General features: G+C 44.6%; 1 protein-coding gene across 2 annotated transcripts in view; it reads left to right on the top strand.

Moving 5' to 3' along the window:
- The window catches only part of DNAH9 (dynein axonemal heavy chain 9), a 284,846-nt gene that overhangs the window by 160,698 nt on the left and 106,607 nt on the right, over positions 1-17,541 (top strand). For both annotated transcript variants that reach the window (XM_040243337.1, XM_040243338.1), the window contains 4 exons: positions 4,798-4,959; positions 5,813-6,009; positions 10,435-10,597; positions 11,477-11,600. In XM_040243337.1, the coding sequence (XP_040099271.1) occupies positions 4,798-4,959; positions 5,813-6,009; positions 10,435-10,597; positions 11,477-11,600 (646 nt within the window). The remainder of the gene's footprint in view (positions 1-4,797; positions 4,960-5,812; positions 6,010-10,434; positions 10,598-11,476; positions 11,601-17,541) is intronic.

Here is a 17,541-nt window from a genome sequence, read left to right as displayed (position 1 = left end):
TCTCATCCATCCTTTTGATGAGACAGCCTAAGACAGTTAAGGCAACAAGAAGGGCCCAGCTCCATGGCCCTGAGACCTAGACCGTAGCAATGTTTGTGCATCTCCACCTTCATCTACCATTTATCAACCATTAATGGAGAAAGACTTTTTAAATTTTTATTTATTTATGTATTTATTTTTGGCTGCTCTGGGTCTTCATGGCTGCACTCGGGCTTTCTCTAGTGGTGGCAAGCAGGGGCTACTCTCTAGTTGCGGCGCACGGGCTTCTCATTGCAGTGGCTTCTCTTGTTGCCGAGCACAGGCTCTAGAGCACAGGCTCAGTAGTTGTGGTGCACGGGCTTAGTTGCCCCACAGCACAGGGGGTCTTCCTGGACCAAGGATTGGACTTGTGTCTTCTGCTTTGGCAGGTGGATTCTTAACCACTGGACTACCAGGAAAGGCACTTTTTTTTTTTTTTTTCCAATCACAGAAGCCATCTCAAATCTCACTGAAGCAGGATGAGACACAGGTGTCACCGTCTGCATTTTCCAAATGAACAAAAAGGAGTTAAGTTGTTAGATCGAATTCCCATTGCTCGTAGTGGCAGAATGAAAGGGAAAAGAAGCATCAGGTCTCCCTCACACGATGCACTGAGCCGGCTCCTGCCTGGACAGCACCTTATCATCTGTGCAACCTGAAATTCATACTCATGACAGCCCTTTGGGATACACATTATTATCCCAATTTAACAGAGGCTGGGAGAAGTTGCCAGCTCATAGATGACAGCGTGAATGCTCGGGGAGGGAGAAAAGTATACGCGGTGTTGGTGGAATAACAAGTAGGCGGGAACAGGCCTCGTAGATGTCACCAAGCCGCAAGACTGGGGAGGGAACTTTGAGATCAGAGAGGATCTTTGTAAAAGCTCCAACTTCAGTCTGTAATAAAGCTGGCACTTATTGAGCCAGTCCTATGCCCTCTACATCTATTAGCTAGTGATTTAATCCTCAAGACAGCCATTTCAGGTGCAAGACTGACCACTTCCAATTTGGAAATGATCACAGACAAGTCAGTAGCTTGAGTATGTTTGCATAACTGCCAAGCAGAAGCCTCGTACCCCAGATGAGTTGGGGGAGTCAGCTCTCTTGTGTGGGGATTCAATCTGCCAAGGTGTCCTGAGGAAGGAGGGTCCCAGTACAGCCTGTGTTAGGTCCTCCCTAGTCAGGGAGGAACTAGGAGGAGAGGTATGGTGTGGGGCTAAGTCTGTTTCTTTTCCAGACTCAGCCAGCCTGAGTAGCAACCCCTGGGCTCTGTGTCCCAGCCCAACCTCTGCAGCCTGCCAGCTGTCAGCTCCCAGCCCCAAATGTGGGACGTGCACCCCCACTGGAGAACCTGCCTCTGTCCATCCATGCAGCCCCTCACCCTCCTCCTCCAGAACAGAGTTTTGAGCCCACAGCTTGGCTACCGCCTCCCCCTCCCGCCCCTTTCTCAGCCTGCTTGCCTAAAGGCCTGACAGGAGAGCTGTAAGGAGGGTTGAGTGCCCCCAAGGAGACAGGTGCTGTCTGAAGAACACGCCGTTTTCCTCCGTCCAGCTTGATCCACAGTTCCACCATTCAGCCCCTTCTCTGCGCTTCACTCACTCTGTCCAGGATCCAGACGTCAGGACAGAACTTGATCGTGCTCTGAGAAGAAATCATTAAGCATTCCCATCTCAGTGCTACACAAAACTGTCTGAGTTGGTGCAAAGTTTGTCCTTGACATGCACTCATCGACTCAGCCCTTAATTGTCAGTCAGCCTGAGCATCTGGCTGTAATGGGGCTTGTAAACTTCAGCTGATGGCTCTCCTTGCTCCCAGAGTCAGCACTGGTGGCGGGGCTCCTTCTCGCCATCCACACCTCACACAGGGCTGGTACCCAGGAGATCCAGGAAGCAGACAGGGGCCAAAGGGACCTAATGAGATTTCTTTCTTTCTCTAAAATAAACTCTTTTTAAAGTCTCACATCCAAGCCGAAAAGCGCCAAAGTCATGAACACACGGCTCAGTTAATTGTCACAAAGCCATCACAGCTACGTAACCATAACTCAAATCAATAACTACTTTCCCAATAAATACATTTAATAAAAAAAAGAAGTACATTCCCAGCATCCCTGAAACCCCTTGTTTTTCTTTCTTCTGTTCACTCTTTAAAAAAAATGAAGCTTTTCTTTTAATTGTACTTACCTGTTTATCTGGCTGCATTGGGTCTCTGTTGCTGCATGCAGGCTTTCTCTAGTTGTGGTGCAGCGACTTCTCATTGTGGTGGCGTTTCTTGTTGCAGTCCATGAGCTCCAAGCTGTGCAGCTTCAGTGGTTGTGGCTCTTGAACTCTAGAGCATGGGGTCAGTAGTTGCGGCAAACCACCTTAGTTGACGCGTGGCATGTGGGATCTTCCCAGACCAGAGACAGAACCTTTGACTCCTGCTCTGGCAGACGGATTCTCAACCACTGGGCCACCAGGGAAGTCCTCCACTCACTCTTTTCTCCTCCTCTTAGAGCTAAAATACTGTCTGGACTTCTAGCCCCATACGTTACTTCAGCCTATTTGGGGACTTTATATAAATGCAAATTGTATGGTAAACGCACTTGTGTACTTTTGTTCAATATTATGTGTGCACCTATATGCACAATCATGCCATTGGTAAAAATGAATCATAGGAACAATTTCTTTCTTTCTGACCCTTAAGTCTTCCCTTTGCTTTCTCTTACCTGCCACCTCAAGGAAGAGAGGTAGTGAGAGTGGCCTTTCGCAGCATTCCTAATTTTAAGGGAAAGTGTTTACAACAGTTGGCTGTTGAGTGTGATGCTTATTATAGATTTTCATGGATGCTCTTTACCAGTTTAAGAAAATTTCTTTCAGTTTATAATTTACTACGAGTTTTTTTTATCATGAATATATGTTGAAACTTAAATGATTTTTCTATATCTGTTGAAATTACTGTATCTATTTTTTTTCTCTTTTTTTTTTTCCTGGAAATGGGATAAATTACGTTGATTATTTTTGAGTAATCAACCCAACTTAGTTGTTAACATTGTGAACTTAACTTTATTTTTTGCATTCCTTTCATTATTTTTTTTCTATATAATGTTTGCACCTATGTAAATACGATTTTCCTATCATTTTTCTTTCTTCCAGTGTTCTAAGGTTATGAAGTCCTCGTAAAATGCATTGGGAATCATTTCCTCTATTTCTACTCTCAGGAAGATTTTTTTAAGACACTGTATTGTGCCTTCCTTAAATGTTAGAAGAATTTAATGATGAAACCATCTGGAGTTTTTCTGTGAAAGAGTTTCCATTATAAATTCCATTTTTAAAATACATATTAGGCAATTCACATTTTCTCCTTCTTTTTGCATCAGTTGTGGTCAGATGTCATCAGCTTCTAATTTATTAGCATAAAATTGTTTATAGTATCCTGTTGTTATCTTTAAGTGTCTGTTTTATCTGACATATGCTCTCTTTTTTTGTTCTGGCTATCGATTATGTGTACCTTCTCTGTTTTTCTCTTTTTATCTTCAATCAGCCCTGCTAGAGAGTAGGGCTAATTGTGCTAGTCTTTTCAAAAGAAACTGAGAAAGAGACGTATGTCAATATTATGTGTTTGATTTTATTGGTTATCTCTATTTGATACATTTTTGTATACAAATTTATTAAAGTTTGCTCTTTTCTTTATAATCTCTTTCTTCCTACTTACTCTAGGATCGAGGTGAGTTTGTTCTTATTCTTCTATCTTCTTGACGTGGCTACTTAGATCATTAATCGTCAGCCTTTCACCTCCTGTTATGACCAGATCTTCATGCCATGCAGGTGAATCTGAGCATCATTCTGTCTGTAGCGAAAGTGTTAGTTGCTCAGTTGTGTCTTGACTCTGTGACCCCATGGACTGTAGTCCACCAGGCTCCTCTGTCCATGGATTTCTCCAGGCAAGAATATTGGAGTGGGTAGCCATTCCCTTCTCCAGGGGAATCTTCCCAACCCAGGGATCGAACCCAAGTTTCCCTCATTGCAGGCAGATTCTTTATTATCTGAGCCACCGCGGAAGCCCGTTCTGTCTGTAGTGACGTACAATTAAAGGACTCCTTTTCTTGTAAGATAAGACAGAAATCAGTGAGGGCAAACAAGGCATCAATGAGTTTTAAGTTATAGGATTTGAAATTGTCAAGAGGCTCTGATCTCAGCGGTCTCCATTTTTCCATAAAGAAGGTTGGAGCATTGGCTAATAGTAACAGGGAAGAGATGGAAATTTGAAAAGAATAGTAAATATTTAGAATGATCCCTGAGATATATAGGAAGGAGAACTTACTAGAGGTGAGTAACTAGATTGCTGACCTGTAAAACTTACCTATATTCCTTCTAGCCCTCTGTTGTCCTTCTGATTTGAATTAACAGTCATCACCCAGATTAGCTTTCAAAATGGCACTTGTAGAGTTGAAATACAGCAGAGAAGCCAGCTCACCCATTTCTGTGGTGATTTGGAAAGTAGTGGTTGAAATTCCAGGATCTCAGGTCAGGCAGACCTGGCTTCAAAGCTGTGTGGTTTTGAACTAAGGCCACTTATTACCCTATACCGTAGAGCACGCTTTCTTTCTTTCTGAATCGCACCCTTCACCTTATGCTGAATGACTCTTGTAAAAATTACTTTGTAGGTTCATCATGGTGGTTAAGTGAGCTTGGCGGAACATCTAGGTCAGTGCCTGTTGTATAACTGGCTTCCATCAATAGTAACTGTTGAAGCTTTCAGTTGCTATTCATGTTATTTTTGTTGCTGTTTATTCTCCTTACAGGGTATTCTCTTCTCCTCTGTGGAATGTGTCAGGTCCACACAGGACCTAGTAAATCTCTATCTGCACGAATCGAATCGGGTTTATCGGGATAAGATGGTGGAAGAGAAGGACCTTGATCTTTTTGATAAGATCCAGGTAGACGTGGTCAAGAAAATTTTTGATGTGAGTATTGCCCTGTGAGTTTCTGCTTACATCTGAAAAAGAATGGTGATTATGCAAGGATCACCCAAATGATAAAAATCTAGCCCTTAAATTGAAGAAAATCATATTTAGATAAAGAAAGAAAGTCTGTCCTTAGTGTGACAAAGTGGAAAATTCTGGGGCAAGAAAAGATACAAATTAACCATAGAATCTTGGTGTTGTGAGGTCTGTGAAGACCATCTGGCCATATCCTTGTCCTTTCCCCAAATTGGTCATCCCAGCTGACACACCAGCATCCTTGGAAATTCAGTCTCGTCTCTGCAGAGCCAGCCACTTTGGAACTGCTATTGGCTGGAAATTTTGAACAAGTTTGAAACTTAGGACATTTGGAACAACTCTTGAGACTGAAGATTTATCTAAATAGTGATTTAAAGTTTATTTCCTGGGTTATGCCCCTGCTGTTGAACAGCATGCTGATCACCCCCTTCCCAAGTGAGTCCTCTAGCCTGAACCTTAGAAGGAAAGAGTGGCAGGTGGGAACAGTGGCTCATGCTGACATAAACTCCTCCTGATGCATTAGAAAGCCTGTTCTTTCTTGGACTCACTTTCATAACAATCTACACCTCTCAAAATCTCAAATATTTGGGTTTTGATAAGTAAACAATTCCTTTCTGGATTAAAAAAGAATAGCTGTCCCTTTGAAACTTCAAGGATACCTTGGTAGTGACGAGACAAAGACTCCCTATCTTTTAAGTCAGTTGAGCTGTACTGGATATTTTATTTTCGTATACATAATAAGGTTTATCTCCACTTTGTGTGGAACCAGACCCAAGAGTCGGTCAGCAGGGTCCTTGCCCCTGTGTCTCATCACCAGGACCTCGAAGAGACTGTGGTGCAGACCCGAAGCCTGAACATCTATTGCCATTTTGCACACGGTATCGGGGAGCCCAAGTACATGCCTGTCCAGTCGTGGGAATTTCTGACCCAGACGCTGGTGGAGGCCCTGGAGAACCACAACGAAGTCAACACAGTGATGGACCTGGTGCTCTTCGAGGACGCCGTGCGCCACGTGTAAGCGTGCTTCTCTTGCCTTTCTTCAGCTGTCTCCCCTTCCCAGTGTCAGGTCTCACGGGGGCATTTGAGGACCCCTAGATAAAATCGGGAAAGCAGCGACTGCTTCTGCCATGAAGGTCAAGATGGCAGCTGGTAGAGCAGCTTCTGCCACTGACCTTGGTGGGCAGTGTCGTGTTAAACTCTGGAGGAACGGGATTTGTTTACATGCTTGCCATTTACAATCCTGATCCTGACCACAGTGACACCAGGGGAGAATGGAAGTCATCAAATAAGGCAGCAGAAGGGCTGAGGACCTGTATTCCCAACCCACCCTAGTCCAGTAAGATCGAAAGTTTTAAGTGCACACATTTCGAAAAATTAACTGTCCTTTTAAGTCTTGCTCCTGTCAAGCGAATGGGCTTCCCTGGTGGCTCAGTGGTAAAGAATCACCTGCCAAGGCAGGAGACACAGGTTCCATCCCTGGGTCAAGAAGATCCCCTGGACAAGGAAATGCAACTCACTCCAGTGTCCTTGCCTGGGGAATTCCATGGACAGGGGAGCCTGGTGGGCTACATTCCGTGGGGTCACAGAGAGTCAGACATGGCTTAGTGACTGAGGACGCCCTAAGCACGCAGGCTATCAAGTGAACCATGGAGAATGGTCTCCCAGACAATGTGAACTCACACCTGAGCCTCATTTACCACCCTTCCTGCCTTCTACAGTCACTCCACCCTGCCCCCTGCTGCCTAGGGTCTCCAACAGCAAAATCCTCTTGGTCTTCCACTTCTCTGAACTTCCTCACTGATGAATTCTTACTGAAACCTAACTGATCCCTGGGTTGAGGAAAGTGTGTTTTTCTTCCCCCTTCTATCTTCCCCCTTCTATATCCCCCAGGGCCTAGAAAGAGGTAGGGGCCCTCCTTCTCCCCTCACTCCATGCCGGTGACATTTCTCTGCACCAAACAATATAGTGAGACGCACAGGTAACTAAGCTTACGAGCACCACTGCACACAGCGCCCAGGAGGGAGTCTGTACACACTTTCCCAGGAACCCACAGGCCCGGCTGAGAGCCAGGCCCCAATTCAGGTCCTCGTCCTGCCACTGAGGGGTACTGGTACTGTGCAAAGGACACAACTGCCCCAAGCCTCGGTTTGCTTCTCAAGAAAGTAAGGACTTTTGAGGGTCCTGCCTGTCAAGGGCTTTGCGCTGCATAAGAGTCCCTGAGATGAGTGTTTGTCTTTTCGATGTTGTTTCCTTTCCCGAAAAGCACCTTTTCTCTCCTACCAACTTCCTTCACCATTCCAGCACATTCTCATTCTGCTTCCTCGGAAAGCTTCGCGCTAGATCGTTCCTCCTGCTTTTGGCATAATCTTTGTCTTTTTCTTTGTTCTTTTGCTCCGAAGTATGTTTTTCTGCCTCCTCTTCTTCCTCTTAGAATCACTTCATGTTTATTAACAACAACAAAAAAAAGGAATTTCTCTCATGCCCCTTCTTTTGTGCATCTTATTCTCTCTCTCTCTCTCTCTCTCTCTCGTGTGTGTGTGTGTGTGTGTGTGTGTGTGTCCAGTCTTCAATAAGCCAGTTTCCTCCAGCTGTGCTGCGGTACATCTTCAGCTTTTGTTTTTAATCTCCCAGAAGCTCAGTAATGGGCTTAACTCAGACTGCCTTGGTTTTCTAGCCCAGGCACCCTTTAGAATATTGCTCTTCCTTTTAGATTTTGTGATTTAAATGCAGAGTCCTTTGCCCTCATCAGAGGTTGTTAATGAATCCCCCAGCTGGTGTCCGATGCTGACAGTTGCAGACTTCACCATTCTTCTTTGAAAGCTTCAGCTCTAATGATGCATTTCCATTTAGCTATAGAATAGCGTGGAGCACGCTGAGCTGACTTCAGGCCTTCCAGAACAGAGCTGGGTGTTGGGCGGCCCGCAGAACCTACTTGAGTTTCTCCTTCCCCTTGCCTGCCTCTCTCCTCATCAATTCATCCCTTGCTGCTGTTCAGTTGGTCAGTTGTGTCCGACTCTTTGCGACCCCATGGACCGCAGCACTCCAGGCCTCCCTGTCCATCACTGTCACCCTGAGTTTGTTCAAATTCATGTCCATAGAGTCAGTGATACCATCCAACCATGGCATCGTCCATGGTTGTCGTCCCCTTCTCCTCCTGCCCTCAGTCTTTCCCAGCATCAAGGTCTTTTCCAATGAGTTGGCTCTTTGCATCAGGTGGACAAAGTATTGGAGCTTCAGCATCAGTCCTTCCAATGGATATTCGGCATAGACTTCCTTTAAGATTGACTGGTTTAATCTCCTTGCTGTCCAAGAGTCTCTCAAGAGTCTTCTCCAGCATCACAGTTTGATGCTTCAATTCTTCGAAGCTCAGTCTTCTTTAAGGTCCAACTCTCACATCCATACATAACTTCTGGAAAAATCATAGCTTTGACTATGCAGACCTTCATTGGCAAAGTGATGTCTCTGCTATTGAATATGCTGTCTAGGTTTGTCATATCTTTTCTTCCAAGGAGCAAGCGTCTTTTAATTTCATGGCTGCAGTCACCATCTGCAGTGATTTTGGAACCCAAGAAAATGAAGTCTGTCACTGTTTCCATTTTTCACCATCTATTTACCATGAAGTGATGGGATCAGATGCCATGATCTTTGTTTTTTGAATGTTGAGTTTTAAGCCAACTTTTTCACTCTCCTCTTTCACCTTCATCAGTTCATCCCTGCACCTCCCACCCCACCCCCACCCCTGCCCCGGACATTTTAGCACCATCATTTCTCCTTTTGTCACCATAGGCAACCACTTTCTCATGTAGACACAAAGCAGATGATTCCTTGCAACTTCTTCACCCCCAAATGTGATGCTTATATAAAGTCTTGGGTGTTCTGCTTTAATTTAACAAACATTTCTTGAACCCCTTCAATGCGCTCACACTATAGAGAAAGCAAGCTGGGTATGCACTCTCTTCAGATGTCTAGAAACTCTGGTTTAATAACAGATCAGGAGAAGTATACATCTGTCTGATACAAGACAAAGTATCAAAACTGAGTATAAATAAAAAAGTAAAATCATAAAATGAACTAAAGTAGGTCAGTGAAAATCTCCTGAATATTTGTTGTGTTGTGTGCTCAGTCATGCCCAACTCTTTGCAACCCCGTGGACTGTAGCATGCGAGGCTCTTCTGTGTGTGTGTGCGCGTCCAGTCTTCAGTAAGCCAGATTCCTCCAGCTGTGCTGTGGTACATCTTCAGCTTTCATTTTCTTGCCTGCAATTTTCCAGGCAAGAATAGTGGAATGGAGAGTCATTTCCTTCTCTAGGGGATCTTCCTGATCCAGGGATTGAACTCCAGTCTCTTTCCTCTTCTGCACTGGCACACAGATTCTTTACCACTGGGGCACCTGGAAAGAATATTTGGGGGAATAAAATGTCACTAGATAAATTTAGTGATATACGACCCCTTCACAATGGCTGCGTCAATGTGCTATCCATCCCCAAATATATGGGCTTAACTTTCAAATTCAACTAACACAATCTGACATATTCTTATGCTCCAATATAGTAGACTCAACTTTTGACTGCTTCCACCTAAGAAGAAATTAGTGCCACCATAATGGGGGGGGGGTGTGGGGAGTGCAGTTTTTCAGCATTTATCAAAAGCCATGAAAACTGTCTCACTAGGAATTCATCCTGTGGACATAATTAGAGATATGACCCCAGGCCCTTCCTGTTCCCATCACAAACCCCTCCTGGCTGCCTCGGGCTCTTCCTCCACCACCTGTGCTTCACCAGAGGCTTTGGCTTAAAGCAGAGTAGGGAGACTTTAGTCCACTCGGGCCAGAGGCGAGGCCAAGCTTGGGGACCATCGTCAACTACAAATTGGCGCTTGCCAAGGGCATTTGTTCTCTGCCTCTGCAGAGATTGAACCCTGTTCTGCTACAGCTGCGGACCTTCGACACCCCCTGAAGAGAGTCCAGGTTGGAATGAGGCACTCGGTGCTCCAGGAAACTGGTGGAACAGGTCTTTAGATAAATATTTTCAGAAACTGATTTCTTGATCCCAATCCTTGCATCACCTCATATCTAGAAAAGCACTAAATCCCTTCACAGTGACATCAGCTCCTCAAGACTAGCAGAAAACCTTTGATTGCTCTGAACTCCCTCTTTACCGAAATATTACCTATTGATCTTTCCCCACGACCTCTTTGGAGCAGCCTCTCAGAGGTCTCTGAGATGCTGTCCCCCGAGCTGAAGTCCTCATTTTGCCCCAAATAAAACTTAACTTGCAGCTCTCACCTTGTGCATCTTTTCTTAGTCGACACCTCTTAACTGAGTCTTCCCAAGCTCAGCCCAGGATTTGTCTGCAAGGGTTCCAGGTCCCCCCAGATCATTCTACCTGCTCCTGACGGAGAGGAATCTGACCGAAGCCCTGTGTCTCTGCTTCGCTCTCAGCTGCCACATTAATCGCATCCTGGAGTCTCCTCGGGGAAACGCTCTGCTGGTCGGCGTAGGGGGCAGTGGCAAGCAGAGCCTGACCCGGCTGGCGGCTTTTGTCAGCTCCATGGACGTATTCCAGATCACGTTGCGGAAAGGCTACCAGATCCCAGACTTCAAGGTAGGAGGGTCGGTGGCTGCAGGAGGAGACCCAGCCTCTCCCGAGCTGCCCAGCTCCCTGTCACCCTGCGTTAGCTCTTCGGCTCCCTCGCCCAGAACCTCCCCTTCACAGTCTGTCCACCTTTTTCTTAGACTCTGGGCTGGTGCCTGGAGGGGCTCATTAGACCCTGCCTGAGAACCTGGCCTTCCCAAGCTCTGTATCTGGGAGACCTCAGCTGCTTTAGTGACATCTGTAGAGCCTCAGCTCTCACCCTGATAGTAAGCACATCTATTAATACATCAAAGTCAACAACAACAAATTTCCTACCAAATGATCGTGTGTGCATATGTGTGAGTGTGTTTGTGTGTTCCCCTACATACATATATTTTTTGCAATACAAGTCTTTTCCTGGAGCTAGTCATAAAAACACAAAACTCTGCTATCATAACATACAGTCATCTACCCAGGCCTGGAGGCCCAAGTACGTGGTGACTCTGCTGTCAGGGCTAAGAGCTTTTGCTTTCCTCCTGGGGCAAGTCATTCACTCGTGTGATGATTTAAGTTAACACAGGTGAACAGGGGACCATCTTTGTCTTTGGAAAGCTGCTGTCTCTTTGCACAAGGCAGGAGTCCTAGAAACTCATTCAGGAGCCACGGTGGTTGTGTGACCTAAAGATCATCACTGTTTATTCTACTTTTCCATCTGTGGGATCGAGGCCTGGGAATGAGGCATATTTTTCTGCCTGTGAGTTCAAAGTCAGACTCCTCCTTCCCTCCCGTTGCCGTCTTTGCTTATTTCCTGTGAGAGCAGACAAGAGAACAGTCCCGTTCCTAAAAAGTGGGTGGGGGTCCTTTTCAAGGAGGCCCTCTTCTCAGAGGGCTCTGACACGGCTTCTGCAGGAGGACCTGGCCAGCTTGTGCCTGAAAGCCGGGGTCAAGAACCTCAGCACCGTGTTTCTCATGACCGACACCCAAGTGGCTGACGAGAAGTTCCTCATGTTCATCAACGACCTTTTGGCATCTGGTAAGAGACTCTTTGCACTTGAATGTCTCTAATGAATTCCTACTGGAGTCAGTCAGGCAGAGACTTGGTTCAAGGTCAGAAGAGCAAGGCCACAGAAATGAGGGAGAAAACCGATGCAGGGGAGACTCGGTTCATGAAGGTCCTTCGAGACTGGTGCTGGGCCTGCCGTCTTTCATTGTCCTTACACTGCAAACAGCAGTGGTCCTGGGGCTTCCTTAGGTGGGACGGGATATGACAATAGGAAGAAGAGCAGCTTAAGGGCCAGCTGACCTGCTGAGTCCAGAGAGAAGGTGCTGTTCCCTCCCACGCCCAAGACAGAGAAAATGGAACATGTGCAGTATTTCAGAGAGGTTAGATGTTAGCTGCAAGATACACAGAAAATATGCACCCACAAAACTTAGACAATAGGGCAAGACTAGGTGGCCAGTTTAATTAATCAAGGACTCAGAACTTTATGCACACAAAGTAGAAGCAGGAACGGACAGAGGATGGTTTTCTTAGATTACAAAGAACTTGACAAAGGCTGTCTCAATGTCCCTGTGACAGTGTGAATGCAAAATAGGACTTCACTGGGAAGTTCAATTCTTGATACTTTGCTGTCCTTATTTCTTTAGGGATTTAGGACTTAGGTCAGCCATTCAAGAAAAAAAAAAGTTTATGTGTACATATATATGTATCTATAAACATATACTAATATATAAAAATACATATATATGCATACACAAGATATATATATGTGTGTGTGTGTGTATATATATATATTTAAGGATTTCTGTGGTAGTCTAGTAAGAATCTGCCTTACAAAGCAAGGGATATAGATAGGTTCATTCCCTGGTCGGGGAGCTAAGATCGCACATGCCTTGGAGCAATTGATGGCAACTAAGTCCAAATGCAGCCAAATAAACAAATATTAAATTTTAGGGAAAAAATTTAAGGTGTATGTCTTTATATATGCATACCCAAGAAGACAAGACAATATAGTACAAAAATTATGCATTTTCAGAAATTTGGGGGGAGATGTATATATTTATATTAATTAAAAAGATAATATTATTTCTTGACTCAGTCCAAATTTCACATCTACAAAGCCACCTCTTCATCTGGACTGATAAAATAATCTGTGCACAGGTGTTCTGAACACAGTTTCTGCCTCCAGATTTCCAGTGCTTCAGAAAGCCTATTTCTCCCCAACTCCAGGCTCTCTGACTAAATCTTCTGTAGTTTATAAAGTCCAAGGACCAAGATCACAGTGTGATTCTCCAAGGTCTGTTCCATGTCGTATAAAATATCTTTCAGGATGGCTCCTCCCATGTGGTCTCTAGGAACTTCACAGCTTCGCAATCGTTGACTGCTTCCAGTTTTGTTCTCTTGTACCCAGGGCCATTTTACTATCGCTTCCATGATGAGCCACTGTCCCTGGTTTGGACCATGCACTAGCAGGTTCTGTGAGAAGACTTTGGCTTTTCTCTGATGAGGACCAGAGTCCCAGGTTCCTTCCTGTGCTGGTTCCAACCATTACACCGACTCCACATTCTCATTTGTTTCCCAACCTGCCCGATTTAAGTTACCTTTCAGTCCAGGAATTTGCCTATTAACTCTTACACCTTTCCTCCTGCAATCCAATAAGTGGTTCTTTGCTCTTTTTTATAATATATTTTATTTATTTTTAGCTGTGCTGGGTCTTTGTTGCTGGTTTTTCTCTAGTTGCAGTGCACAGGCTTCTCATTGCGATGCTTCTCTTGCTGTGAAGCACGGACTCTAGGGCTCGTGGGTTTCAATAGTTGCAGCATATGGGCTCAGTAGCTGTGGCTCCCAGCCTCTAGAGCATAGGTTAGGTTCAATAGCTATGATGCATGGGCTTAGTTGGTCCCAGGCATGTGGGATCTTCCCAGACCAGGGATCGAACCTGTGTCTCCTGCATGGGCAGGCAGATTCTTTACCACTGAACTACCAGAGAAAGTGAAAGGGAAAGTCACTCAGCCATGTCTGACTCTGCAACTCCATGGACTGTATCACTTCAGTTCAGTTGCTCAGTCGTGTCTGACTCTTTGCAACCCCATGAACTGCATTCCGCCAGGCCTCTCTGTCCATCACCAACTACCAGAGTTTACCCAAACTCATGTTCATTGAGTTGGTGATGCCATCCAACCATCTCATCCTCTGTCATCCCCTTCTCCTCCTGCCCTCAGTCTTCCCTAGCATCAGGGTCTTTTCAAATGAGTCAGCTCTTTGCATCAGGTGGCCAAAGTACTGGAGTTTCAACTTCAACATCAGTCTTTGCAATGAACACCCAGGACCGATCTCCTTTAGGATGGACTGGTTGGATCTCCTTGCAGTCCAAGGGACTCTCATGAGTCTTCTCCAACACCACAGTTCAAAAGCATCAATTCTTCGGTGCTCAGCTGTCTTTATAGTCCAACTCTCACATCCATATATAACCACTGGAAAAACCATAGCCTTGTCTAGATGGACCTTTGTTGACAAAGTGATGTCTCTGCTCTTTAATATGCTGTCTAGGTTGGTCATAACTTTCCTTCCAAGGAGTAAGCATCTTTTAATTTCATGGCTGCAGTCACCATCTGCAGTGATTTTGGAGCCCCCCAAAATAAAGTCAGCCACTCTTGCCACTGTTTCCCCATCTATTTCCCATGAAGTTATGGGACCGGATGCCATGATCTTCGTTTTCTGAATGTTGAGCTTTAAGCCAACTTTTTCACTCTCATCTTTCACTTTCATCAAGAGGCTCTTTAGTTCTTCTTCACTTTCTGCTATAAGGGTTGTGTCATCTGCATATCTGAGGTTACTAATGTTTCTCCCGGAAATCTTGATTCCAACTTGTGCTTCCTCCAGCCCAGCGTTTCTCATGATGTACTCTGCATAGAAGTTAAATAAGTAGGGTGACAATATACAGCCTTCACATACTCCTTTTCCTATTTGGAACCAGTCTGTTGTTCCATATCCAGTTCTAACTATTGCTTCCTGACCTGCATACAGGTTTCTCAAGAGGCAGGTCAGGTGACCTGGTATTCCCATCTCTTTCAGAATTTTCCACAGTTTATTGTGATCCACACAGTCAAAGGCTTTGGCATAGTCAATAAAGCAGAAATAGATGTTTTTCTGGAACTCTCTTGCTTTTTTGATGATTCAGCAGGTGTTGGCAATTTGATCTCTGGTTCCTCTGCCTTTTCTAAAACCAGCTTGAACATCTGGAAGTTCACAGTTCATGTATTGCTGAAGCCTGGCTTGGAGAATTTTGAGCATTATGTTACCAGTGTGTGAGATGAGTGCAATTGTGTGGTAGTTTGAACATTCTTTGGCATTGCCTTTCTTTGGGATTGGAATGAAAACTGACCTTTTCCAGTCCTGTGGCCACTGCTGCGTTTTCCAAATTTGCTGACATATTGAGTACAGCACTTTCACAGCATCATCTTTCAGGATTTGAAATAGCTGAACTGGAATTCCATCACCTCCACTAGCTTTGTTAGTCCATGGAATTCTCCAAGCCAGAATACTGGAGTGGGTAGCCTTTCCCTTCTCCAGGGGATCTTCCTAACCAGGTCTCCCACATTGCAGGCAGATTCTTTACCAGCTAAGCCGCAGGGAAGCCCAAGAATACTGGAGTCGGTAGCCTATCCCTTCTCCAGTGGATCTTCCTGGCCCAGGAATCAAACTGGGGTCTCCTGCATCGCAGGCGCATTCTTTACCAACTGAGCTATGCCCTTGAAGCCCTGTCCTTTTCCTAAATACTGTCTTCTTAACATCCCACCACCTTCTACAATAGTACTTCAGCTTCAATACTGCCTCACCTTTTATTATTTTACCAAATAATGAGATACAGGTCTAATTGCCCTTCCACCCTGAAGCTGTGTCCTAAAGTCCAATTTCTAAAACAATCAAGAAGGTTGAATTGTGCTTAAGACTTACAGCTTTGGAGATGCCAGGCAAGTTGCAGACTCACTCTCTATCTCATTTGGCTCCAGTCCAGCCGGGTCACCTTCTCCTATAATAACGTCTGAGACAGGAGATGTTACACTTTTTCTAATTGAAATTTTATTCCTCAATGAAATATTTTTAATTTTGCATTTGGAAGACAGCTTGTTTCAAGTTCAAATGAATTTCTGAAACCCTGCCCAGTGAAAACTTACTGCAGTCAATCTGCTCCAAAGTCATGGAATTTCAAGCTCATATTTCTTTTGTATGGCTTCTAGACAAAAACAGGATTTGCATTAAAGATGTCTATATGGAGATACAGTGAAAAGTAATACTTTTCTAATCTTCCTCCCTTTTTTCTTACTGTTTTGACAGGGAGAATTGAGCATATCTGAGTTATAATTTTCCCTGTAAGACAGTTTCTGACTAGAAATTAACTTACTGCCAATCCAGGCAGCGTTACAGAGGTTCCTCAGGGCCTTGTCATCCCCCTTAGTTTTTTAATTTCGTGGGATTGTGCAATCACTCCATTCTTGGATAACACAGTGCATGTGTGTGCATGTTCAGTCATTAAGTCGTGTCTGACTCTTTGTGACCCTATGGACTGTAGCCCACAGGGCTCCTCTGTCCATGGGATTTTTCCAGTAAAGATACTGAAGTGGGTTGCCATTTCCTAATCCAGGGTATCTTTCCCACCCAGGGATCGAACCTAAGTCTTCTGCGTCTCTGCATTGGCAGGTGGGTTCTTTATCACTGAGCCACCTGGGAAGCCCAGATAACATAGTGTTGTTTCTCAGTCGCTCAGTCGTGTCCAACTGTTTGCAACCCCGTGGACTGCAGCACACCAGGCTTCCCTGTCCTTCACCATCTCCTGGAGCTTGCTCAAACTCATGTCCATTAAATCATGATGCCATCCAACCATCTCGTCTTCTGCCGTCCCCCTTCTCCTCCTGCCCTCAATCTTTCCCAGCATCAGGGTCTTTTCTAATGAGTCAGCTCTTCACATCAGGTGGCCAACGTATTGGCGCTTCAGCTTCAACATCAGTCCTTCAAATGAATACTCAGGATTGATTTCCTATAGGATTGACTTGTTTGATCTCCTTGCTGTATCTCAAGCAAGGGACTCTCAAGGGACTTGAGACTCTAAAGAGGGACTCTCAAGAGTCTTCTCCAACACCACAGTTCAAAAGCATCAGTTCTTCAGCACTGAGCCTTAGTTATGGTCTAACTCTCACATCCATACATGATTACTGGAAAAGCCATAGCTTTGACAATACAGACCTTCGTGGGCAAAATAATACCTCTGCTTTTTAATATGCTGTCTAGGTTTGTCATAGCTTTTCTTCCAAAAGATAACAAGTAGAGACAAGGAAATTACTAGAAAACTATGCATTGGGCTATCTTGTCATCAGCTCATCTCTCTCTAGTTATCTACAAATCCTATTAGATTGAGGATAAGGTACAGTGAGTGAATTCCACTGATTTAACACTCCAGTGATTCATCTTCCTCAGTGACTTAAAGTGGGCTCAGTGGGCTATCTGCTTTCCTCCTACACTTCTTTAGCTCACTCTTTCATCCGTTGGATTCCTGACACCATTTCTAAGATCAAACTGTATTTTTAATTCAGCACTTGATTGGTAAATCCCACTTCTGACACTAGCCAAACATTTCAGAACCCATCATTATGCCATTTGCATCTCAGATTGGTTGCAGACTGACAGTAAGAAATCCTACGCTCAAAGTTAAAATTTAAATCAAATTTCTGATTCAGTTAGCAAAAGCCATATAATTGTATAAGAAGCAGGATGGCTACGCAAATCAGAGTGAATGAAGCCTTTCAGTCTCTTTCTTTGGCTGCCAGAGTCCTTAATGGGGCTCTTGAAGCTGCTGGTGAAACGATGCATGAAATATTGGCCCTTGCTGAATCCGAAAAGTTCAATTCCTACTATGTCCTTGTTGTCCTATGTAATAATTCCTGAATAATGTACATTGACCATCAAATCCAGATAT

This window comes from Oryx dammah, unplaced genomic scaffold, assembly GCF_014754425.2.
Source record: "Oryx dammah isolate SB20612 unplaced genomic scaffold, SCBI_Odam_1.1 HiC_scaffold_8, whole genome shotgun sequence".
Classification (NCBI taxonomy): domain Eukaryota; kingdom Metazoa; phylum Chordata; class Mammalia; order Artiodactyla; family Bovidae; genus Oryx; species Oryx dammah.
The sequence above is the reverse complement of the archived record's forward strand: the minus strand, read 5'-3'. Positions and strand labels throughout refer to the sequence as shown.